The 27,087-nt window shown below is 44.2% G+C and overlaps 1 protein-coding gene across 1 annotated transcript in view; it reads right to left on the bottom strand.

Annotated features, from left to right (window-relative positions):
- LOC121536974 (integrin alpha-4) overlaps positions 1–26,716 on the bottom strand; it is a 31,383-nt gene extending 4,667 nt beyond the window's left edge. Inside the window, exons 1-20 of the mRNA XM_041844669.2 lie at positions 26,281–26,716; positions 25,816–25,931; positions 24,861–24,955; positions 22,181–22,310; positions 21,870–21,937; positions 21,056–21,185; positions 20,491–20,576; positions 19,575–19,637; positions 19,250–19,387; positions 16,509–16,617; positions 15,231–15,325; positions 14,479–14,569; positions 13,112–13,157; positions 12,543–12,697; positions 7,793–7,947; positions 5,689–5,838; positions 4,719–4,795; positions 3,128–3,278; positions 2,820–2,918; positions 2,443–2,519 (exon numbers count right to left, since the gene is read on the bottom strand). Coding sequence (XP_041700603.1) covers positions 2,443–2,519; positions 2,820–2,918; positions 3,128–3,278; positions 4,719–4,795; positions 5,689–5,838; positions 7,793–7,947; positions 12,543–12,697; positions 13,112–13,157; positions 14,479–14,569; positions 15,231–15,325; positions 16,509–16,617; positions 19,250–19,387; positions 19,575–19,637; positions 20,491–20,576; positions 21,056–21,185; positions 21,870–21,937; positions 22,181–22,310; positions 24,861–24,955; positions 25,816–25,931; positions 26,281–26,462 — 2,213 coding nt within the window. The 5' untranslated portion in view covers positions 26,463–26,716. The remainder of the gene's footprint in view (positions 1–2,442; positions 2,520–2,819; positions 2,919–3,127; positions 3,279–4,718; positions 4,796–5,688; positions 5,839–7,792; positions 7,948–12,542; positions 12,698–13,111; positions 13,158–14,478; positions 14,570–15,230; positions 15,326–16,508; positions 16,618–19,249; positions 19,388–19,574; positions 19,638–20,490; positions 20,577–21,055; positions 21,186–21,869; positions 21,938–22,180; positions 22,311–24,860; positions 24,956–25,815; positions 25,932–26,280) is intronic.
- Between the last annotated feature and the right edge of the window lie 371 nt (positions 26,717–27,087).

Here is a 27,087-nt window from a genome sequence, read left to right as displayed (position 1 = left end):
TATGACAACTTTCAAGGACAGCGGAGATGAGAGAAGGTGAATGAACTGTTGGCGGGTCTGAAGAAACAGCAGTCTGTGTTTACTCACAGCCGAGACATCAGTGACGCTACAGTGAAAGCTAGCTACCTCATTGCTAATGAAATCGCAGTGGCTTCAAAACCATTTAGTGAGGGTGAATTTGTAAAAACATGCATGATGAAGGCAGCGGAGATTGTGTGCCCTGAAAAGCGGCAGGCTTTTGCAAATATCAGCCTGACAAGAAACACAGTTGCAGACAGGATTTCCGATCTTTCAGTGGATTTGGACAGCCAGTTGAAGCAAAAAGTAAAGTCATTTATTGCGTTTTCGGTTGCAATTGATGAAAGCACGGACATTACAGATGTTGCACAACTGGCCATTTTCATCCGCGGAGTTGATGACACATTGACCGTCACCGAGGAGTTCGTGGAGTTGGTGCCGATGACAGATACAACAACAGCAGCTGATATTTTTACCGCACTCGTCGGCGCGCTGGACAGGGTCGGAGTGGACTGGTCCCGCGCTGTCAGCCTGGCTACAGATGGTGCGCCCTCAATGATCGGGAAAAAAGCAGGCGTTGTGACAAAGTTCAGAGAGAAAGTGCAATCTGCAAATGGAGGACGTGATTTTTGACTTTTCACTGTATTTTGCACCAGGGGGCTTTGTGTTGCAAGTCATTAAAGATGGATAACGTCATGAAGGTGGTCATCCAAACTGTTAATTTCATCCGATCCAGAAGCCTGAATCACCGTCAGTTTGACAGCCTTCTCAGAGAGAAAGACCACATCTATGGCCTGCCATACCACACTGAGGTAAGATGGTTAAGCCGAGGTGCTGTGCTGAGGCGTTTCTTTGATTTACGAGAAGAAATTGAACAGTTCATGGAAGAAAAGGGCAAACCAGTGTTAGAATTTCATTCCGCAGAATGGATGCAGGACCTTGCATTTATGGTGGATGTTACAGAGCACCTGAATAACTTCAACAAACAGCTGCAAGGGCGCAACAAAGTTGTCACGCAGTATTATGACAGCATACGTTCTTTCAAGTTGAAGCTGTCATTGTGGGAGACGCAACTTGCCGGTGGTGATGCAGCTCACTTCCCCTGTCTGAAAAATGTGTGCGCGACCCAACATGTGGCAGACATGAAGCCGTTCAAAGATAAAATAACGGGACTGTTACGGGAGTTTGAGCAACGCTTTCAGATTTATGTTTATATGTTTTTATGTTGATGTGCTATTGTTTTTAATTGATTTTATTTTATTTGTATATTTAACCTATTCTTGACTCTGTGGTTCTTGCACTTGTTTGGGGAACAGGATTTCATTATTTGCATCTACATTTCTGCCTGAGAAATGACACCCTGATATAGTTCTGTGATCTGTGAAACAGTTCTGTTAATCACTGAGGCAGTGTGTGTTTGTGTGTTCTTTTTCTTTAGAATTTTCAAATAAACTTGACGTGTTTTATGATTAATAGTGATGTTGTGCTTGTACTATTTTGGACACACTGTCCTCAGGCTCCAGCTTTATGTTGTATGTTGATCGTATTAAAACAAAGAAAACAATCTGAAGTTGTTGTTTTTAAGTTATATATACCATGATTTTTCCGGTCCGGCCCACTTGGGAATAGATTTTCCTCCATGTGGCCCCTGAGCTAAAATGAGTTTGACACCCCTGTTCTAGAGTGTTCTGGAACGGCCAAACATTCCAAAGCCATTATTTACCCAAATGACAAAACACAGAATGCCAGAAGTATTTCTTAACCACACAATCTAACAACTACGGGACAGAACCCAAAAGAGGGAACCTGCAGCACCCTCTGACTTGAAGGGTTCAGCTAACTCAGACTTTGTGTTTCCTGTTCCCCTAACAACAGAACAAACACATAAACTAACTACATCATATCTCACTGTGTCTCACTGGGCTGTTTTACAATTCTCTGTTTGCCTGTTTGGTTTAATAAGGCTGGCCAGTAGCAAGACGTCACCGACATTGTAACAAGACGTCAGTTTCAAAAACATGCCATTAGATTCACAGGAGGCTGCTGAGGGGAGGACAGCTCATAATAATGTCTGGAATGGAGTAAATGGAATGGTATCAAACACATGGAAACCATGGAAACCATGTGTTTGATGAGTTCAATACCATTCTATTTAATTCAGTTCCAGACATTTCTAGGAGCCTGTCCTCCCCAATTAAGGTGCCACCGGCCTCCTGTGATTTGATTATTTCATGTATTTCGGAGAGAGAATGTGTTCGGGGATTAGGAGATCTGCTCTTAGGTCAGAAGTAGTGTAAGCACTTACTTGCAAAAGCAGTTACTTGCAAAAGTCATGAAAGAAAGATACTGACAAAGACCTTTGGGTCGAAACATTGCGCTCAATAACACTGCAGGATCATTCAACAAAGGTGGGTCTGTACTTACCCACTAGCGTTGATGAAGATGCTAACGTCACCAACACTACTACTCTGGTTCACATCCAACAGAAAACTGATATTGACCTGCAGAAAAGACGGAGAGTCTCATTAGCTACCAAGCAAGACAACAGCAGAAGCTGTGGAAAATAAGACACCACCTTGAAAACAGCAGGAACATTGGCACCTAACTAAATAAATTGGTCTGAGTAATTAGTTCAAATTAGTCATCAGCTGATGGTGTTTCCAACAAGCAGTGAGAATACTCAGATCCAGTTTAATGGAGTAACAGTGGAGTAAGGTTGGAGTATAACATTGGAGTAGTGTTAGAGTAATGTAAGAGTAACATTGGAGTAAGGTTGGAGTACGATTGAGTGTGAAACCCACCTTGGCCCCAGAGCTGAGGTACAGGTTTCCCACACTGCAATCCACTCCTACTATTGTCTTGTTCTCCTCTGAAATGTCACAGCTCACAAACTTCTCCTCCTGAAAACAATAACAGATAGATCATGGGATTGTGTGAGTTACTTATTGCAATCCAAGAGGGCACAGATTCTTCTGCTTTTTCACAGCATTGTGTGTGTTTTTCTTGAACTGTCAGTGCAACAACGTCTAAATTACATTGGTGATCATATGAGAACTTGAATAACTTTGGGTAATCATCACATAAATAAATACATCAATCAAACACTTACTGTGTCAAGCACTTTGATGTAGTGCAGGTTACTGGGGAATCGGAGCTGGAGTCTGGGGAGGAATGCATCATCTCCAGTGTTCACCAGGGCTGTGTTCAACATGATGGTCTTCCCATTGCCAAGTGCAAAGTACGGCATGTTGTTGTGTCTCCTGCAATAACAACAGTCTTATTATAAACTGGGTGGTTTGAGCCCTGAATGCTGATCGGCTGAAAGCTGTGGTATATCAGACCGTAGAAAATACATTTGTATGGTTCTAATTACGTTGGTAACCAGTTTACAATAGCAATAAGGCACCTTGGGGGATTGTGGTATATGGCCAATATACCACGGCTAATGGCTGTATCCAGGCACTCCGCATTGCGTCGTGTGTAAGAACAGCCCTTAGCCGTGGTATATTGGCCATATACCATACCTCCTCTGGCCTTATTGCTTAATTATAAAACTGAAAGGCTCTCTCCTTATACCTGTGACTAGCCCACATCTGTGCTAAAACCATAATTAATCATACCCTCTTGTGCAGGCAATTGCCTTACTTCAATTGACTTCAGTCATACAACAAAACACCTTATTTCATACTTCACTAGATTTGAGTCGTATAACTTTCCAAAAAGTGCCAGCCTCATGATTTCAGAGGAGACCAGCAGACTAAACAGTGACAGTTTTAGAAACAACAGAGAGAATAATAATAATAATAATATGCCATTTAGCAGACGCTTTTATCCAAAGCGACTTACAGTCATGCGTGCATAAATTTTTGTGTATGGGTGGTCCCAGGGATCGAACCCACTACCTTGGCGTTACAAGCGCCGTGCTCTACCAGCTGAGCTACAGAGGACCACAGAGAACCAACATGTCCCAAATGGCACCCTATTCCCTATATCTCTATGGGCCCTGGTCAAAAGTAGTGCACTACATAGGGAATAGGGTGCCATCTGGGACGTGCTGGTTTCCTGGCTTTACAGCAGGAAATTAGTAACCACAACTTAGGGAGGGGAACTGAACTGAGCTGGCACTGAGACTAGGGCTGCATCCTAAATGGCACCATATTCCCTACATAGTGCATTACTTTTGACCAGGGCCTATAGTGGGTGGTGGGGTGTGTGTGTTTCCTTGACACCACCAACACTGAGGGGCTCACAAGTCTGCACAAAAGAACGCAAGCACACGCACTCACACACACACACACACACACACACACACACACACACACACACACACACACACACACACACACACACACACACACACACACACACACACACACACACACACACACACACACACACGCCTCATGAATAATCAGATAATGTATTATTATCTGGGAGGTACAGGCTAAAATAGCCTGGCGGTTAAGCGTTTAAGGGGAAGTGTGACCATATTGTTGTAATGGAGGCTCTACCGACAACACCTGATCTAGGTCCTATGAAGGTTGTTTTCCCTCCAGAAATACTGTTTGTTTCAAGAGCTCAGCTTTGTCCACAGCAGAGATGAGAAATAGAAAGTCAAAGCTTCAAGACAAAAGGTTGTGAGAAAAAGAAAACACCTGAACATATTGTAATTGAACATGATGAAATGCTACAGTACTTACTGTGGTAACACCAGTTGAGCAGAGACCTGCAGATTGGTTGAGCAGTTGGCCAATGAACAGTACCGAGCAAACATTGTCTGTAGAGAAGAAAGGTCCAAACAAAGTGTAAGATGATGGGGCCTTCCGTACAGTTATGAATCCTCTACCATAACATGCATCAATATGAGTGGAGAACTGTAGCGCAGATTAAGCCTAGTACCTGGGCAAAAGAGCACTTTCAATGTAGATTCTCCATAGAGCATGATTCTTAAAGCTAGAATCCTTTAATTGAAACAATAACAAAGCGATCACCCCGGCTCCGTTTCGTTGAAAAGCTGAGAGATAGGAAAAATGCAACCACTCTCAAATTCATAGACAGAGCTATGGATACAAGGACTGACCATCCATGACATCAAAATGATAGTTTTTCCATTGGCTGCATGGATTCGCATTAAGAGAAATCCCATGCAGCCTTGTTTACAAATTGGAACACTGGAATGTGAGATAATCTACACCTCGATAAGGATGATATAAATCCTCATTATTTATTTTGTTTAATGATTTTCAATTTGAGCATCATTATTTCTGTATAGCCTACACTTTCTCATTCTGAACTTCTAACGCGAGTGAGATGGGTGTGGCTTCGTGACAATGATCTGCATCTGCTCACCGATTTGACCGCTCCAACTCAGTTACACCTCCGACACCGCCAAAACATCAGCTACGCGGGTGTCCGCAGGTAGCTTAGTGGTTAAGAGCGTTGTGCCAGTAACCGAAAGGTCGCTGGTTCTAATCCCTGAGCCGACTAGGTGAAACATCTGTTGATGTGCCCTTGGGCACTTAACCCTAATTGCTCCTGTAAGTCGCTCTGGATAAGAGCGTCTGCTAAATGACTAAAATGTAAAATGTGTCCGCTATTGCCGGTTAATGCTTGATCTGATTGAATCTAGGCCTTAATCTGTGTCTGGAAAACTGGGCCTATGAGACTCACCTTATTGGCCACCAGGTTACCGTGTTCCCCTCTCTGCTGCAGTATGGGTTTCAGAGCAGGAAAAGTGGATCCCCCGTTATGGACAGTGTGCTCTCTGAGGGCGTACGTCACCTCAAAACGGATGGGCGTGAAGATATCTTGGACATCTTTCTACAAGAGGTAAAGAGAAAGAGAAAATGAAAGGATTAATTTACATACAACCTTGAGAAGAGGGGAGCTTCTTGCTTGACTGTGCTAATTTATGTTCTGGGGTAGGTTGTTGTGGGGGCCTGCCTGTGCTCTGGCATAATGTTACAGTGTCCTGTGCTGTCTGTCCCACTAAAAGAGTTGGCTTGTGGCCACTGCAGATGTCCCGAAGAGCCTCTCCTCCAGCTCAGACGCATGCCTTTAGCTTAAGGATGGACAGCAAACTACAGTCATCTCCTAATTCTGACATACAGTTTTTATTGAAGACAAAGATGTATATTTTAGCTGTTGCTAAATTGTTGCTAAAGGTGTTCTGACTAAGTCATAATGTTATGATACCAAAAAAGGACTGTTATACATTTCTATGGCTTAATGATTGAATACATAACATTGTGAAGAATGGTATCTATAGAACGAGACCATGATTCCTATGTCCCACCCTTTCTCCTTTTATCAGTGAGCACGTATAGCAGCTATAAACTAGCGGTTCATTAGCTATGCATGCAAAGCTTTCTATGAGGTTTGGTTTGGTCACAACCGAGTAACAGCATGTTGTGTTCTCTCTCTGTACACATGGAAAACACACTCCCCAGAGGCCATTCATTAACATAAACAACATTACAATTACACACTGACTCATGTCTGTACTGTTGTGGGTGGCGGAATATACCTACACAACAGCTAAACTCTAAAATGGACGACCAAAAGACAAGGCAAAAGCCCCTGAGCCACTATTAGCCCCACTATATCCCATGTCACATCAGTCAGTCACATTCCCCTACCAGTCCTCTGTACTGCTGTACTGTTACGTCTGTTTATAACATTCATTACTGCCATTGCCCATTAATTACACTTAAAAAATACACAGACACACACACACACACACACCCTCATTGGGATTTCCTCTGACAGATGATGATGCTGGTTTATGGTCTCCAATAACTCCATCTCTAGCTATTAATAAGAACAGCCCAGTATGGCCCAGCACAAAGAGAGACATCCATTAATTAGTGCATGGGTTAAAACATGAGCTAGCTTAGATGGCCCTGATTAGAATGAGGGAAAGAGAGAGAGAGAGAGAGAGAGAGAGAGAGAGAGAGAGAGAGAGAGAGAGAGAGAGAGAGAGAGAGAGAGAGAGAGAGAGAGAGAGAGAGAGAGAGAAAGAGAAAGAGAGAGAGAGAGAGAGAGAGAGAGAGAGAGAGAGAGAGAGAGAGAGAGAGATAGAAAGAGAGAGAGAGATAGATAGAAAGAGAGAGAGCGAGAGAGAGTCCAGAGGGGCTCCCCTCCACCCCCCTCCTTTCCTCCCAGTACCCCTTTATTATTATCCAGTTCACTATGCTCCTTCCCATGTAAAGTGATACGTTGTTCTGGACTTCCCAACGTCACCTACTGTCCATCTTATTAGACCCTTTTATCAGACCTAGACTGAATGAGTCATTGGTTGCTGACGCAGTTGCTAACCAACTGATGGTCCATCCTGATAACAAACCAGTCATCGTCTGAAAGGTAAAACAGGTCTATGACCATCAAACCATGCCTAATGTCCCTCTACTCTACTGACTCATAGTGCTTTGATCTCTATCAGTAGCATGCTGACCTGACCTGAAGTCAGTTCTTTGAACTCTATCAGTAGCATGCTGACCTGACCTGAAGTCAGTAATTTGATCTATATCAGTAGCATGATGATATTTTAATAATTGACTCCACAGTCTAAACTGACTTGAGGTCAGTGCTTTGATGTCAAGCAGAATGATGCCATGCATAGGGTCTTACAATAACTGACTCTGAATTAGTGATTATAATGTCTGGGCTGGGGTTCTAAACTGACCTGAAGTCATTGCATAACTGGCAACAGTTCTCAGTGGTTACAGCTGCTGACTCCCACATCCCGACCCCTAACCCCTGACCTCTTACTCACCCTCATGAAGGCCTGGTGGGGGACGCAGGTCAGCTGGTCATGTCTGATCTTGACCCGCCCTGTTGTAGCGTTGGACGTCCCGTTTCCGTGGAAATGGAAACGCGAGGGGAAGGACTCCTTGTGGTGCGTGTCTGCTGTCAGATTATACTGGAGCTCTATGGGAGAGAGTGAGTGAAGGAGATGGAGGGAGGGAGGGAGGGAGGGAGGGAGGGAGGGAGGGAGGGAGGGAGGGAGGGAGGGAGGGAGGGAGGGAGGGAGGGAGGGAGGGAGGGTGGAAAGAAGGGTGAGGGAGAGAGAGCATGAGGTTTTTGTTTCAGAGAGCATCCAGTGTTCACATGAACAAGGGCCCAAGACATACAAACCTACAGTAGGCCCGGCCTCAACCCCAGACTCAGCCTCAACCCCAGACATACAGACCTAGACCCAGACTCAACCCCAGACCCAGCCTCACCCCAGACATACAAACCTAGACCCAGCCTCAACCCCAGACCCAGCCTCAACCCCAGACATACAGACCTAGACCCAGTCTCAACCCCAGACCCAGCCTCACCCCAGACATACAGTCCTAGACCCCGCCTCAACCCCAGACCCAGCCTCAACCCCAGACATACAGACCTAGACCCAGCCTCAACCCCAGACCCAGTCTCACCCCAGACATACAGACCTAGACCCAGCCTCAACCCCAGACATACAGACCTAGACCCAGCCTCAACCCCAGACCCAGCCTCACCCCAGACATACAGACCTAGACCCAGCCTCAACCCCAGACATACAGACCTAGACCCAGCCTCAACCCCAGACATACAGACCTAGACCCAGGCTCAACCCCAGACCCAGCCTCACCCCAGACATACAGACCTAGACCCAGCCTCAACCCCAGACATACAGACCTAGACCCAGCCTCAACCCCAGACATACAGACCTAGACCCAGGCTCAACCCCAGACCCAGCCTCAACCCCAGACATACAGACCTAGACCCAGCCTCAACCCCAGACATACAGACCTAGACCCAGCCTCAACCCCAGACATACAGACCTAGACCCAGCCTCAACCCCAGACATACAGACCTAGACCCAGACTCAACCCCAGACCCAGCCTAACCCCAGACATACAAACCTAGACCCAGCCTCAACCCCAGACCCAGCCTCAACCCCAGACATACAGACCTAGACCCAGACTCAACCCCAGACCCAGCCTCACCCCAGACATACAGACCTAGACCCAGCCTCAACCCCAGACATACAGACCTAGACCCAGCCTCAACCCCAGACATACAGACCTAGACCCAGACTCAACCCCAGACCCAGCCTAACCCCAGACATACAAACCTAGACCCAGCCTCAACCCCAGACCCAGCCTCAACCCCAGACATACAGACCTAGACCCAGACTCAACCCCAGACCCAGCCTCACCCCAGACATACAGTCCTAGACCCAGCCTCAACCCCAGACATACAGACCTAGACCCAGCCTCAACCCCAGACCCAGCCTCACCCCAGACATACAGACCTAGACCCAGCCTCAACCCCAGACATACAGACCTAGACCCAGCCTCAACCCCAGACATACAGACCTAGACCCAGCCTCAACCCCAGACCCAGCCTCACCCCAGACATACAGACCTAGACCCAGCCTCAACCCCAGACATACAGACCCTAGACCCAGCCTCAACCCCAGACATACAGACCTAGACCCAGCCTCAACCCCAGACCCAGCCTCAACCCAGACATACAGACCTAGACCCAGCCTCAACCCCAGACATACAGACCTAGACCCAGCCTCAACCCCAGACATACAGACCTAGACCCAGGCTCAACCCCAGACCCAGCCTCACCCCAGACATACAGACCTAGACCCAGCCTCAACCCCAGACATACAGACCTAGACCCAGCCTCAACCCCAGACATTCAGACCTAGACCCAGCCTCAACCCCAGACATACAGACCTAGACCCAGACTCAACCCCAGACCCAGCCTAACCCCAGACATACAAACCTAGACCCAGCCTCAACCCCAGACCCAGCCTTAACCCCAGACATACAGACCTAGACCCAGACTCAACCCCAGACCCAGCCTCACCCCAGACATACAGTCCTAGACCCAGCCTCAACCCCAGACATACAGACCTAGACCCAGCCTCAACCCCAGACCCAGCCTCACCCCAGACATACAGACATAGACCCAGCCTCAACCCCAGACATACAGACCTAGAACCAGCCTCAACCCCAGACATACAGACCTAGACCCAGGCTCAACCCCAGACCCAGCCTCACCCCAGACATACAGACCTAGACCCAGCCTCAACCCCAGACATACAGACCTAGACCCAGCCTCAACCCCAGACATACAGACCTAGACCCAGGCTCAACCCCAGACCCAGCCTCAACCCCAGACATACAGACCTAGACCCAGACTCAACCCCAGACCCAGCCTAACCCCAGACATACAAACCTAGACCCAGCCTCAACCCCAGACCCAGCCTCAACCCCAGACATACAGACCTAGACCCAGACTCAACCCCAGACCCAGCCTCACCCCAGACATACAGTCCTAGACCCCGCCTCAACCCCAGACATACAGACCTAGACCCAGCCTCAACCCCAGACCCAGTCTCAACCCAGACATACAGACCTAGACCCAGCCTCAACCCCAGACATACAGACCTAGACCCAGTCTCAACCGCAGACCCAGCCTCACCCCAGACATACAGACCTAGACCCAGCCTCAACCCCAGACATACAGACCTAGACCCAGCCTCAACCCCAGACATACAGACCTAGACCCAGGCTCAACCCCAGACCCAGCCTCACCCCAGACATACAGACCTAGACCCAGACTCAACCCCAGACATACAGACCTAGACCCAGCCTCAACCTCAGACATACAGACCTAGACCCAGCCTCAACCCTAGACATACACACCTAGACCCAGCCTCAACCCCAGACATACAGACCTAGACCCAGCCTCAACCCTAGACATACACACCTAGACCCAGACTCAACCCCAGACATACAGACATAGACCCAGCCTCAACCCCAGACATACAGACATAGACCCAGCCTCAACCCCAGACATACAGACATAGACCCAGCCTCAACCCCAGACATACAGACATAGACCCAGCCTCAACCCCAGACCCAGCCTTACCCCAGACATACAGACCTAGACCCAGCCTCACCCCAGACATACAGACCTAGACCCAGCCTCACCCCAGACATACAGACCTAATCCAAGCCTCAACCGCAGACACACATCAACCCCAGACCCAGACATATAGACCTAGACCCAGCCTCAACCCCAGACCCAGCCTCACCCCAGACATACAGACATAGACCCAGCCTCAACCCCAGACATACAGACATAGACCCAGCCTCAACCCCAGACCCAGCCTCACCCCAGACATACAGACCTAGACCCAGCCTCACCCCAGACATACAGACCTAATCCAAGCCTCAACCGCAGACACACATCAACCCCAGACCCAGACATATAGACCTAGACCCAGCCTCAACCCCAGACCCAGACTCAACCCCAGACTCAACCCCAGTCTCAACCCCAGCCCCAAGCCCAGACATACAGACCTAGACCGAGCCTCAACCCCAGACCCAGACATACAGACCCAGACTCAACCCCAGACCCAGACTCAACCCCAGTCTCAGCCCCAGACACAGCCTTCACCCCAGCCTCAACCCCATTCTCAACCCCAGACTCAGCCCCAGCCTCAACTCCAGCCTCAACTCCAGCCTCAACCCCAGGCTCCACCCCAGCGTCAACCCCAGCCCCAGCCCCAGCCCGCAACCAAGCCTCAACCCCAGACCCAGCCTCTTTCTCAGCCCCAGACTCAACCCCAGACCCATTCCTAATCACAAATGTACTGTACAGTCATGGTCAAAAGTTTTGAGAATGACACAAATACTAATTTTCACAAAGTCTGCTGCCTCAGCCCGCAACCAAGCCTCAACCCCAGACCCAGCCTCTTTCTCAGCCCCAGCCCCAGCCTCAACCTCAGACCCATTCCTAATCATAAATGTACTGTACTGTAGATGGAGAAAACATATTTTGAATGAGGATAACATTGACTTGTGTTTTATTTCGCAAGACACTTCAAATTAGTCATTTTCGTTTACTATCAAAGGACAGTGATGTTTCACAGTGATACCAGATAACTTTGAATAACTGAAATCCCACCAAAAACATAATGTTGAGGACAACAGGTGGTTAGAAAACGTGTACCTGATGGACAACATCAGTCTATCTATCAGGACAGGCTCTAACGGACACTTTCACCAGAGGAATGCTCTGCAGAGATAACCGTTGTTAAGGCAGGGTTAACATACTAAACCAACTGACCCATGCCTCAGGGACTAGTGATAAGATGGAGGGACTGACAGTGATAAGGAAACAGAAAAAGTCTGTCTCGGACACAATAGTGTTTTCTGTCAACTAGTCCAGGGCAGGGGCTTTCATGACTATTTCCTGAGAGACACAATATACTAGACTTTGTGCATTATACCATTTTCCACATACAAACTAGTAGTATAATAATGCTCACATTGGAAAATGAGTTTGGAAAATGAGTTTTTGGTCACTATTAAGTACACACACTAGAACCAAAACTGGCTTTTGTTTGTAAGTGCCACTGCACACATAACCTTCACTAATGTAACGATTAACATAATGCAAACAGACAGGTTGATTTCACAGTGCAGGGCTATGAGGGAGCCAGGAGCACGGGGAGAGGGTCTGCTCACCTATTGAAGAGGTAAAGAGTCGAGCATGGACCCTGAAGCAGACTGTAGCATTGATGCAGACAGCAGGAAGACCGTTGTCAGAACACAGCGCTACATAGCGGTTCACACTGACAGGCAGGGGCATGAAGGCTTCTACCACTACCACTGGACGAGTCCTGGCACAGGGAGACAACAACATGTCAACAACAACAACAACAACATTAAAACAACACATTAACACTCAGTGTCAAAGCAAATACAATTGTACATTTGCATTAGAATATGGGAGCTACAGTCTATGGGACAGAAGATAAACAAATCTACAAACCAAAAGGTATTATAAAAGGTAAAAATGGTTGCTCAAAATATACAGGCCAGGCAACTACAGTATACAGGTCAAATAAACGGGCCAGGCCACTTTCACTGAGGTCATATTCAGAAAGTAAATTAATGAAATGTAAGATAAAATGTTCACCAATATTCAGTGAAAGTTTAACCTCTACCTGACATCTCTGACATTAATGCAGTAATTCTAGTTTCAGAGATCAGTTATCTAGTGGATGTGATGTGATATGTACCACAGTTCTTACCTCAGAACCACAGCCGAGTCTGAGAGGAAGGCCCCTACTGCTACATCTGTGGTTTAGAGAGATGCAGATAGATAGTTGTCATTATCTTGAACATGCAATTTCCTGCTATAGGCCTATCTGGCTGCAAGGCTCTCTAGACTTAAAGCTCTAGTACTTGTTAAAGCTCTAAACCAGTTTGTTACTCAGTTTAGAACAGCTCATAAGGTATCAGTGGAATGTTTTTCATTCATTCATTCATTCATTCATTCATTAATTTGTTCATTCGTTCATTCAGTCAGTCAGTCAATCGGTCATTCATTTGTTCATTCAATCAACATCAGCCTGCAGACAAAATGTATTCACCTTTTCACATTTTTACAGTTTACTGCACTGTAAAAAAAAATCCTGTAAACTTTACAGTAATGTACTGTTAAACCAAAGTTTCTTTGGAATTTATGGTAACATACTCTACTTTTTTTCTACAGTAACTTACAGGTAACTGGCTGCCAGTAAGTTACCATATAAACAACAATATTTATTTTACAGTGTGGACGTAGTTAACTGATCTTATTTGGACCATTTGCTATGAATTTGGCCAAAAGATTCACTTCAGATCCCAGAGCAAAGTCACAATCATCAGTAATTTCCTCCCTAATAAAAATCCAATAATCTCCACTCAACATCTTAGACAGACTTCTAACAAGATAACCAGATATCAACAGTAATAAACTGATGCGTTTTGTTTTTAGATAAGTATTTAACACTTGCGTTACAAATCAATCTATAAAAACAACAATTAAAACAAATAACACATGAAAAAAACAAATGAAATGTTTTATTCACAGACAGCACACAATACTTTACAATGTACCAGTTCTAAGAGATGACTAGCTAAGAGATGACTGACTCTCTCTCTCTCTCTCTCTCTCTCTCTGTCAGTCTACAGGATATGCTGTTTAGTTTACAGTGTATCACTAGAGGAAGATAAGAAGATGAGAAGCAGAGAGTAAGCAGACAACCATCACTAATTTAAACCCCAGGATATTATCACTGCCCAAGTTGGTTTTCCCTGGGTAGCAGCCAACACACACACACACACACACACACACACACACACACACACACACACACACACACACACACACACACACACACACACACACACACACACACACACACACACACACATATATATTTACCCATCCCCTGTCCTCAGTTCTCTTCCCACCACCGCCATGTTTTGACGACCTTACTAATGTGTGACATAATAACGGGACATTACAGTGTGTTCTGTTCTAGTCAGCCGTAGAGAAACAGAGACAGACTCAAACATTGTACTGGAGGGAAGCACTGTACACAACGGTGACAGTCAAGAAAGGGATCGTTACCTTGGTAACCGTTTCCATCAACATCGATGCCTCCGGACACAGACTGGCCGAACATCTTTAACTCATTACCCAGAACAGAGCTGGTGATCCTCTGATGATGGAACAAGAACAGCCTGATTATTCTTACAGCTAACAACCCTCTGTACTGTACACATTTCATACACTTCATTTTCTTTCCCAAACCAAGAGAGCTGTCTATGTAAGCTGTACAGTACACATTTCAGGTTTTTCTCTAATACGGAGCTTTGATATGCAAGAAATGTAATGTATCTATATTTGGATATACAGTAACTACATTTTCTCCAAAAGGTTGTATTCCACATTGAGATACATTTATTTACATATATACATTGATTTATCTCCATGGTATTGCATAACTAGAAGGTAATTTAAATGTAACTGCTTAATTTAAACCGTCGCACATGCTCAGACAGAGAAAAATAGGAGGCCAAACAGTTTAAGGAAATCATAGCAATTCAGAGTGAGGAACTCTCTTCCGACTGTCTGAGAGCAAACAGAGAAACAAAGGCACATTTGATCCTCACGTCCTATCTCACTCCCTCCCCCTCCCTCCAATCTATTGTCCCTGATCATTGGTCAGAGGAGGGACACCCTAACCCCTCTTCCCTTCACTCCCTCCCTCCCTTTTTCCCTCCCTCCATCCCTCCTTCTTTCCGTCCAGTAATCTCCTGTCCCTGAAGTCTGCAGACAAACAGCAGCTGGAAGGGATGTAGCTGTAGCTGTGTACATACTTGAGAGAAGGTCTGAGAGATCCCTGTCTTCCTCCCATTGTAGATATATATAGCCCCACGCAGCTCTTCCTCCTGCGGAGCCCCCACTGCCACATCTGGAACACATTTACAGTCAGTCAGGGGTTAATTTAGGATACGTCCCAAATGGCACCATATTCCCTATATAGTGCACTACTTTTGACCAGTGCCCATAGGGTAATGTAGTTAATTAGTGCACTATATAGGAATTAGGGTGCTATTTTGGAGACACATATAGGTTAAGTTACAGGTTTACATGGACATAATGACCTAAATAACAACGTTCTCACAATCAACCATGCAGGCACACCCTCATATCCACCGACTGCTCTCAGACTGCACGTAACCTAAGTCTAGTCTACACTGGGAGCTGGGACAGTGTGTGTGTGTGTGTGTGTGTGTGTGTGTGTGTGTGTGTGTGTGTGTGTGTGTGTGTGTGTGTGTGTGTGTGTGTGTGTGTGTGTGCGTGTGCGTGTGTGTGTGTGTGTCAGGGTTGGGGTCTATTCAATTTCAATTCCAGTCAATTCAGAAAGTAAACCAAATTCCAATTCCAGATTTTCCTAACTGAAAAGCATTGAAGAGAATTGGAATTTCAGTGTACTTCCTGAATTGACTGGAATTTAAATGGAATTGACCCCAACCCTGGTGTGTGTGTGTGTGTGTGTGTGCTTGTGCTGATGTTGAGGAACTGGCAGTTAGGCTGGTGTAAGTGGCAGTTAGAAGTGTGCTGGGGCCCTGTGATCAGCTGTAGGGGATGTGGTTGGTTGGTTGGTTGGTTGGTGGTATTGCCTCTGTGTTGACTGGGGCTGGTTTATGGTGTGTGTCTTCGTACCCAGTTACCCAATATCACCACAGACTTCAGTCTAGTTCTTTCTGACTGGCATAGCTCGCTTTCTGTTACTTTTAGAGCTGCCCATTGCTCATAGCCTTGATCAACCATCCTGATCTTGCGAGCTTACATTGAAACGAAATGAGAGCGCAGCGGTCCGGATGGTGGATCAGGCTACATTCCATTCAACTGAAATATGGGGAGATTTTATTGTGCAACAATTGGAACAGCACCTACTTGGAATATCACCAAGTTCAATTTCACTTTATTTGTATTTATTTTTTACAAACAACTATGCAGAACATTGGCATCTTAGCTAGGGTAGCTGATTTTGTCATCATAGTTTTGCTGTACTGTGACACATCATTATAACTTTAAATATAAAGTAAGAATTGCTTTACATCTTTGCAAAACATATGCATAACACTCACCAGGAAAGCCATCATCATCAATATCTCCCAGATCAGTTATGGTCTCCCCAAATCTGGCAGCATACGAGTTGCTTCCCACCAACTGAAACTCTGCTTCCTTCATATTAGCCTTAAAAACACATTAATTTACAGTCTTAAGATTCCTTCTCTCCTCTTCCCAGGGTAATGGCTTGTAAAGTGGATTCAGGGAGAAAAAACTGTTGTTTGCTGATGGAGATATGTGGGGGAAGTAGCTAGCTAAGCTCCATGTAATTGCAGTTATTTAGTCATTAGGTTGGTAATTACGTAAAGTTAGTCATGTCATGCACAGTTGCCTGGTCCTTAGTAGTACGCTATAAAAGTAGCAGATATCCGCTGGTTTAGCGTTCCATAATACAAACTCATCAGTCATAGAAACAGTCCTTAGGTCCTGTTATCATCATGCTGGGTTGTTTTATATCATCTGCCAGTGTATAAGACAGTTCAGTAATATAGTAACTCCAGCCTCTTCTTTTTATAGGAAATGACAATAAAATAAAAATCTCTTTACTTGAGCATATTCATTTCTATAGAATTATCTGATTGTTCTGAAAGCTGAATAGTTAGTGTAGATGTTACTACACAGGTATAAGAGCAACTTAATGTTAAGTGATACCATCTTTGGTTTTGAAAAGGTTTTGTTATAACAGTGCACAACACCAGTATTGTATGAAATGCTTAACTACTATCATATTTAAGAATTACAGAATGAAGTTGTGATGATAACAGTATGTGTGTGAGATGTGAGGTGAGGTGAGGAAGTCTCTTTTGTTGTTGTTCTGTTTTAACAAGTACTGTATCTTCAGGGACAGTGTTCCATATAACAGCCTCGCAAAGTTTATAGTAAACATTTCAATAGGTAATGGACCATCAAATTACTTTAGATTCAAGGCTATTTGCAAAACTCACACAGCTAGAAACACAATAACTGCACAATAACTTTTTTATGATAGGGGTGAAAGAAAGGTTGTATCTCTCTCAATTAGTTTTTCCTCGATTCTTTGCATCCTCTCTCCTCACCTCCTTCTCAAGCCACATTGGAGGAGAGGATCCAAGGTCCCTCCCCCCTGACCTTCTCCTCCAATGAGTTTTGAGAAGGCAAGAAGAGGAATCAGGGAAATCAAGGTTGTCTGTTGTATACTGTATACTAGATCTGAATGAATGAAATAATCTTATTAAATACTTTTTTCTTTACATAGTTGAATGTGCTGACAACAAAATCACACAAAAATGATCAATGGAAATCAAATGTATCAACCCATGGAGGTCTGGATTTGGAGTCACCCTCAAAATTAAAGTGGAAAACCACACTACAGGCTGATCCAACTTTGATGTAATGTCCTTAAAACAAGTCAAAATGAGGCTCAGTAGTGTGTGTGGCATCCACGTGCCTGTATGACCTCCCTACAACGCCTGGGCATGCTCCTGATGAGGTGGCGGATGGTCTCCTGAGGGATCTCCTCCCAGACCTGGACTAAAGCATCCGCCAACTCCTGGACAGTCTGTGGTGCAACGTGGCGTTGGTGGATGGAGCGAGACATGATGTCCCAGATGTGCTCAATTGGATTCAGGTCTGGGGAACGGGCGGGCCAGTCCATAGCATCAATGCCTTCCTCTTGCAGGAACTGCTGACACACTCCAGCCACATGAGGTCTAGCATTGTCTTGCATTAGGAGGAACCCAGGGCCAACCGCACCAGCATATGGTCTCACAAGGGGTCTGAGGATCTCATCTCGGTACCTAATGGCAGTCAGGCTACCTCTGGCGAGCACATGGAGGGCTGTGCGGCCCCCCAAAGAAATGCCACCCCACACCATGACTGACCCACCGCCAAACCGGTCATGCTGGAGGATGTTGCAGGCAGCAGAACGTTCTCCACGGCATCTCCAGACTCTGTCACGTCTGTCACGTGCTCAGTGTGAAGAGCACAGGGCGCCAGTGGCGAATTTGCCAATCTCGGTGTTCTCTGGCAAATGCCAAACGTCCTGCACGGTGTTGGGCTGTAAGCACAACCCCCACCTGTGGACGTCGGGCCCTCATACCACCCTCATGGAGTCTGTTTCTGACCATTTGAGCAGACACATGCACATTTGTGGCCTGCTGGAGGTCATTTTGCAGGGCTCTGGCAGTGCTCCTCCTGCTCCTCCTTGCACAAAGGCGGAGGTAGCGGTCCTGCTGCTGGGTTGTTGCCCTCCTACGGCCTCCTCCACATCTCCTGATGTACTGGCCTGTCTCCTGGTAGCGCCTCCATGCTCTGGACACTACGTTGACAGACACAGCAAACCTTCTTGCCACAGCTCGCATTGATGTGCCATCCTGGATGAGCTGCACTACCTGAGCCACTTGTGTGGGTTGTAGACTCTGTCTCATGCTACCACTAGAGTGAAAGCACCGCCAGCATTCAAAAGTGACCAAAACATCAGCCAGGAAGCATAGGAACTGAGAAGTGGTCTGTGGTCACCACCTGCAGAACCACTTCTTTATTGGGGGTGTCTTGCTAATTGCCTATAATTTCCACCTGTTGTCTATTCCATTTGCACAACAGCATGTGAAATGTATTGTCAATCAGTGTTGCTTCCTAAGTGGACAGTTTGATTTCACAGAAGTGTGATTGACTTGGAGTTACATTGTGTTGTTTAAGTGTTCTCTTTATTTTTTTGAGCAGTGTATAAAGTTGTATTGAATTGAAGGAAAAATTAATTGGGAAAGATCCCAGTACTTACGGCTCCTTGGTTGATGTAGACATGGACTTGTCCTTCCTCTCTCACGGTGCTGTACATGGGAGATCCTACCAGTAGATCAGACAGGCCATCTCCATTCAGGTCCACGGCACACACACTGGCACCAAAATACGAGCCCAGCTACAGTATAGGAAAACAGGTTTTAAGTCAATACAGTCAATCAAGACATTAATGGCCGGTTTCCCAGACACAGATTATACCCAGTCCTAGACTAAAGAGCATGTTCAATGGAGATTCTTAGTCCAAGACTAGGCTTAATCTGTGTCAGGGAAACTGGCTGTAAAGATATCTGGCTACTAATTCCCACCTTGCTGCCCTTGACTTCACTGATTATCTTCAGCATGTTTTCTTCAGCTCTGAATAGGTAGGCCTGGATCAGAGGACAGAAAAGACCTGGTCACATCAGGACTTAAAGCCAACTAAGGATGAATGGTAAAATGCATTCACTACTTAGATTGTAATAATAATAATAATAATAATAATAATAATAATAATAATAATTTGTATCACAATACCCACACAGACATAATCTGCTTTCTACTGATAAAATATCTCCCATCTGCCATCTTAACATCCCTGTGGGACATGTATTTGGTAAGAACTGGCAACTTTTACAGTCTTCAAAAAAATAAAATAAACGATTCCTCCATAAAATGTGCACAGAATTGCCACAAGACAAAATTATTGGCCACTTTCTGCAGATACATTAATTTACTTGACCTCATGGGCCCTTGTCAAAAGTAGTGAACTTAATAGGGAAAAGAATGCCATTTGGGACACAGTCTGTGGCTGCTAAATTACTTAAATGTAAATTGAATGTATTGACGATAAGATCCTTAAAGCACCTCTGAATAAAAGCCTTCCGACAAGTTTAAAATGTCCTGCATTGCAGGAAAGTTCTCCTGCAACAGGGTGATCAAATTAAGATCGTACATCTGTACCAGTCCAGACCAGCGCAAAACCCATATGTCTTTTTCAGTAGCACATCTTTCATACATTTCACCAGTAGCATGAGGAATGCCCAATGCATCATATATTTAGCATCACCCTGATTGGTGATTCAAACACATACTGTATTCTACTTACCGCCTTTAGCTTGTCCGGTCATAAGAAGCGAACCACATATAAGTGTTGGTTCTGTGCTTTCTTTCTACAGACGGGTGGTGGGGTGATGGGGATAGGATGGGGGAAAAAGGAAAAGCAGGAATTAAATTAACTCTTACTTTACCAGTCTGCCCGTGCTGGGGCGCACCGCCAACGATCTCTGTGGAGTCAGGGTGGAGGAAGTGGCCGGCCCCAACCGAGTAGCCTGGTGAGGAAAAGAAGGATCATAACGTTAGTACAACGCCAGTACAGCATTAGTACAACTTTAATATAACCAAAGAATCAGACTACCAGAGTAGCCTGGCAATGGAAACGTATCACAACGTTAATACAATGTCAAAACAACGTTAGTAAAACCTTAATACAACATTTGTAAACCTTAGTACAACCTTAGCACAACTTTAGTATACCCAACTACACACGTAGAACCAGATGGCACTGGTTGATACAAGAGATAAGAGCAACAAGCCAGACGTAACTGGCATGATGATTTGCAGTAACTACAATTGAGCAAATATTGAGCAACCTCCCCCCTCCCCCACAGACACACACAAAAGCATGCTTCCTCTCTGTATTCCCTTACGTTACACTTCACCAACTCAAAAACAAATGAGTGTCTTTATGACACGTGTGACAACCAGACAAGTCTTCTGATCGTCTCCAACCATATTATTATTAACAGACCCAGGTAACTGCCATAGAGGACAGTGCTGTTGTCATCCACATACGCAGACAGGACCCTGCTGGAGGTGTTGTAGACCAGGACAGACCCAGTCCAGTACGATGTCCCTGGGGCTCCCATTATTATCAAGTCCTGAAGAAAAACAACACAACACATACATCAGAGTATTGATCAGTTTGTGTTTTATGTTTGTGATTTCCCAGCAAACCAAAATTGGTTCTGTGAAAGTTCCCATAAATTTTTTTAGGTTGTGGCAAATGTTCATTCTCACAAAAACTATCCAGTTGTGCTGATCATTATACAATGTTTGTATAAAACATTTGCCTGATGTTAAAAGAATGTTCCCAGACCGTTGCTCTCATATTTTGTTGCAGCAGTATGTTCTTAAAATATTACTGGTACATTGTGTTAAAACATTACCTGGAAACCTAATGAGAACGTTTCGGGAATGTCCTGTGGTGGTTGTTACAGATGTTGTGCACAACATTTTAGTGAATGTTAGGAAAACCTTCCAAGGATATTTAATTTAAAACATTTTCTGAAGAAAAAAAAACATTTTGTTATCAAAAACATTATTTGAATGTTTTGGGGATGTTATCATCCTAATCTTAGAAGAAAAAAAACGAACTAGAACTTAAAGGGAATCTTAACTAATGTTCTGGGAATGTTCCCAGTTTGATGGGTTATGTGCATTTAAAGTTTGTGACTTGTGTATGTGTATGTGTACATGTACACGTGTTTGTGTATGTGTACAAGTGCATTACCAGCATATACATAAACTTCAGGTTTAAACAGAATATGTAGAGGAACTGATACCTCAGTCAGAAAGTTGGATATTCCTGCTTGGCATGATCCGTAGTCCTCACCAAACTTCCGTTGGTGATCTGCAGAAAGAGGGGCAGATGCATTTTCATTTAGGCAAATAAAGCAAGCTTACTGTCAACAAGCTCTCAGGCTCAGTGCAGGTTGCTTACAGGTGTTAGACATGGCGAGAACTGTTGGCCTCGGTTATTGACTGATTTATGTGATTTATAACCCACATTTTCATTTTTCTGTTGCAAAACATTTTGCTACGATATGCATTAATGAATAAGAAACAGATATCATGTAAATGCAAACCAGTGTACCTTTGTAGCATGGGATGAGTGGTTGAGCCTGTTTGAGGTCAGCCTCGTATCTGTAACAGACACCATGAGGCAGCTTGTTCTGGTTGTCGTTCCTGGAATAGAACACGTTCTTCCAACGATGCCCACATGCCTGTGGAACGAGAAGCAGCACAGATGTTGTTGGAGGAAATGCAACTGTTTGAGAGGAGGAATGTAACAACAATGGAATAGGCTACACACAAAATATGTGAAATAGTGCGAGCACTGTCCAGCAGCTAGTTTCCAAAATAAGGTTAAACGACAACAGACTATAGGCTAAACACAAAACATGTAAATGATGTGGGTCTTCTAACTAGAAACATCAATGTAATAGGGGATCATTTGATATGTCTGGTAGGGTTGCAAAGGATGCTAGTCTTGTTTCTTGTTTAAGACCAGGCACTACAGGCTGAAATGACATTTTTGCATCTACCTATCAATTCTGAGATTTGTTGGTACTTTGGTCAATTACATTACATACATCACATTTTAGTCATTTAGCAGACGCTCTTATCCAGAGCGACTTACAGTTAGTGAGTGCATACATTATTTTTTTCATACTGGCCCCCCATGGGAATTGAACCCACAACCCTGGCATTGCAAACGCCATCCCTGCCGGCCAAACCCTCCCCTACCTTGGACGACGCTGGGCCAATTGTGCGCCGCCCCCATATTAATTAATATGAGTATTTTCAGAAAGTAAAAATAAACAATTTTAAACGTCATGAAAATGTATATTTTATTTTCTCTATCATACTGCCGTCATACATTTTAATTAATTTTAACCACTTTAAAATGGACATACAGTACCAGTCAAAAGTTTGGACACACCTACTCATTCAAGGGTTTTTCTTTATTTTTACTATTTTCTACATTGTAGAATAATAGCGAAGACATCAAAACTATGAAATAACACATATGGAATCATGTAGTAACCAAAACAAGTGTTAAACAAATCAAACAGCCACGCTTTGCCTTGATGACAGCTTTGCACACTCTTGGCATTCTCTCAACCAGCTTCACCTGGAATGCTTTTCCAACAGTCTTGAAGGAGTTCCCACATATGCTGAGCACTTGCTGGCTACTTTTCCTTCACTCTGTGGTCCGACTCATCCCAAACCATCTCAATTGGGTTGAGGTCGGGGGATTGTGGAGGCCAGATAATCTGATGCAGCACTCCATCACTCTCCTTCTTGGTAAAATAGCCCTTACACAGCCTGGAGGTGTGTTGGGTCATTGTCCTGTTGAAAAACAAATGATAGTCCCACTAAGCCCAAACCAGACGGGATGGCGTATCTCTGCAGAATGCTGTGGTAGCCATGCTGGTTAAGTGTGCATTGAATTCTAAATAAATCACAGACGGTGTCACCAACAAAGCACCCCCACACCATACACAAGCGGAGATCATCCGTTCACCCACACTGCTTCTCACAAAGACACGGCGGTTGGAACCAAAAATCTCCAATTTGGACTCCAGACCAAAGGACACATTTCCACCGGTCTAATGTCCATTGCTCGTGTTTCTTGGCCCAAGCAGGTCTCTTATTCTTACTGGTGCCATTTAGTAGTGGTTTCTTTGCAGCAATTCGACCATGAAGGCCTGATTCACAAAGTCCCCTCTGAACAGTTGATGTTGAGATGTGTCTGTGACTTGAACTCTGTGAAGCATTTATTTGGGCTGCAATTTCTGAGGCTGGTAACTCTAATGAACTTATCCTCTGCAGCAGAGGTAACTCTGGGTCTTCCATTCCTGTGGCGGTCCTCATGAGAGCCAGTTTCATCATAGCGCTTGATGGTTTTTGCGACTGCACTTGAAGAAACGTTCAAAGTTCTTGAAATGTTCCGTATTGACTGACCTTCATGTCTTAAAGTAATGATGGACTGTTGTTTATCTTTGCTTATTTGAGCTGTTCTTGCCATAATATGGACTTGGTCTTTTACCAAATAGGGCCATCTTCTGTATACCCTCCCCTACCTTGTCACAACACAACTGTTTGGCTCAAACGCATTAAGAAGGAAATAAATTCCACAAATTAACTTTTAAGAAGGCACACTTGTTAATTGAAATGCATTCCAGGTGACTACCTCATGAAGCTGGTTGAGAGAATGCAAAGAGTGTGCAAAGCTGTCATCAAGGCAAAGGGTGGCTATTTGAAGAATCTCAAATATATATATATATTTTGATTTGTTTATGGTGATAGGGTCTAAATAGGCGTTTGGCGTTAGTCTAAATTCAGTCTTCAACTGCCATTTCCCGAAAGTTAGACTCTTCCCACACTCCAACTAATTTTTCTCAGCTTCAGAAGCATCTGCATTCACCAAATTGTGTGTGGTTATCCTACATTCAACTGGTAAAAGTGGATTGTGATATGATTAAGGGAAAATAAATACCCTATGAGGGTGTGGTGCCTGGCCTTAAACAAAGTTCACCAATACAAGATGTAACCCATCTCATTATTTGATTTGGGTCTTTGAATGGGCACAAAGACTGTATATCACTGGAATTTACACCAATACTTGACCATCTGAGAATGGATTGTAACATTTGTTTACCTCTACTGGGCCTAATCTACATTCCAATACATGATCATCACTGTAAAGCCCTTTATGACACCTGCTGATGTAAAAAGGGCTTTATAAATACATTTATGACTTAACATACCAATACATGGCCATCACCAGGCTGTCTGGACAGGCTGACTCCGAGCCACTGGTTGTCACTCTCAGAGAAGCAAGTCTTCCCACAACTATCCACACCTGTAGTACAGACACACACACGCAAGCACACACACCAAACGGGGAGAGAGAGAGATAGAGAGAGTGAGATAGAGAGAGTGAGAGAGAGAGAGAGAGAGAGAGAGAGAGAGAGAGAGAGATAGAGAGAGTGAGAGAGAGAGAGAGAGAGAGAGAGAGAGAGAGAGAGAGAGAGAGAGAGAGAGAGAGAGAGAATTTTGATAAACTCCCATATCTATTGGGTGAAATACCACAGTGTGCCATCACAGCAGCAAGATTTGTGACCTGTTGCCACAAGAAAAGGGCAACCAGTGAAGAACAAACACCATTGTAAATACAATCTATATTTATGTTTATTTATTTTCCCTTTTGTACTTTATCTATTTGCACATCATTACAACATTGTATATAGACATAATATGACACTTGAAATGTCTTTATTCTTTTGTGAGTGTAATGTTTACTGTTCATTTTTTATTGTTTATTTCACTTTTGTTTATTATCTATTTCACTTGCTTTGGCAATGTAAACATATGTTTCCCATGCCAATAAAGCCCCTTAAATTGAAATTTAATTGAGAGAGAGAGAGAGAGAGAGAGAGAGAGAGAGAGAGAGAGAGAGAGAGAGAGAGAGAGAGAAATTGAGAGGTGGCAATGACCTTTAATAATGCTATATAAACCCTTTGAAAACAATCTTTGGGGCCTCCATGTTAAAAATGAAGTGGTTCTGGTTATTTGACAAACGTGCTTTCTTATAATCCAATGGAAATGTGTCAATGTCAGTTCACAAATCCCCAAAACCACGTTGGTCAAATAACTTGGAAGCCCCACAAATTGTTTTCTTTGTAAAGTCGAGTTTATATTCAATACATCAATATTACAAACCTGTTGATATTTGCTGACATTCTCTCTTGTCCGAGATGCTGCACTTATAAATTGCTCCTGGTTCTTTAACGGCTGGGTAGGAAGGTGAATTCGCAACTGGAGCTCCGACTAATAACCTATAACAGACAATATGGAAATTATTATCACTAACCTTACAGTTTTATAAACATCAATACCACAGCTGTGGGATATCAACAACAACAAAAATCCTTCACACTGAAAAACTCAAAAGGCAACATGGATACTCTTAATGTGCAGTTTCTGGTGGTTTCTTGTGTCAAAAGGTACTTGTGTTTATAGAATCCCTAATTAACAGTTTTCACACATTTTGGGGATGAATACCCACTTTGTTAATTCATCAACAACTAGGCCTAATAGCCTAAATGTGTGTAGCCTATTCAGTTATAGTGTTCTATGAATAAAGTGTTTTTTTTTAAAGCCTACAACCATGTTTGAATCACTTACCATGTGTTTTTCTTGTTCTTGTGTAACAATACAGAATATCCAAATAAAGATCCATTTGGTCCACTGAAACTAATGGGGTGGTCTACGTCCAAATTGTAACAGTCAGTGAGACTACAGCAACAGAAGTATGAGAGAAGAAAGCTCCAACAGCAAGAAAGATTCCCCGGCTTCTTTCGCTCCATTTTTGTAAAACAAATACCACCTTTTCTAACACGAAGAGCTTACAAGTAATGGCAGATGAAAACAAAATAAAATAAAAACGTCGTTGATTCAAATCCAGGGAAACAGAGAAAAGTCGTACATCGCAACACAAACTTTAGAATGGCAGTTGGATAGAGTTGAATAGAGATTGGGCGCGCTCAACTCCTATTGCGCTTCTTCATGCGTCGGTCGTTCTGCCTGTGCGCGACCTCACATCATCAGGCTCATGGCTAAATTCTGTCACGTGAAACTTCAAAAAGTGAGTTAAACCTCTGGCGGGCAGCGTGCATGCTGCTCCCCAAACTCATCAAACTTATAGCCCAACCCTCCAACCCTCCAACCCACCCTGAAACCTTCTATCCACACCATTAAAACTGAGAGAGATATGTGTCCACTGGATTTAACAGTACAACCCTTGAGTGAGAAGTTTTTAAAGTTTCAGAATGGAGAACAGTAGGCCTACAGCAAATCGCTTACCTGTTGTATCCTGTGCAGGTGACAAATACATTTTGATTTGAATCAAAGCCACACACAGACAGTGCCTTCAGAAAGTACGGTATTCATACACCTTGACTTATTCCACATTTCGTCGTGTTACAGCCTTAA

This window comes from Coregonus clupeaformis, chromosome 23, assembly GCF_020615455.1.
Source record: "Coregonus clupeaformis isolate EN_2021a chromosome 23, ASM2061545v1, whole genome shotgun sequence".
In the NCBI taxonomy this organism is placed as follows: domain Eukaryota; kingdom Metazoa; phylum Chordata; class Actinopteri; order Salmoniformes; family Salmonidae; genus Coregonus; species Coregonus clupeaformis.
This window is presented reverse-complemented; position numbering and strand designations above follow the sequence as displayed.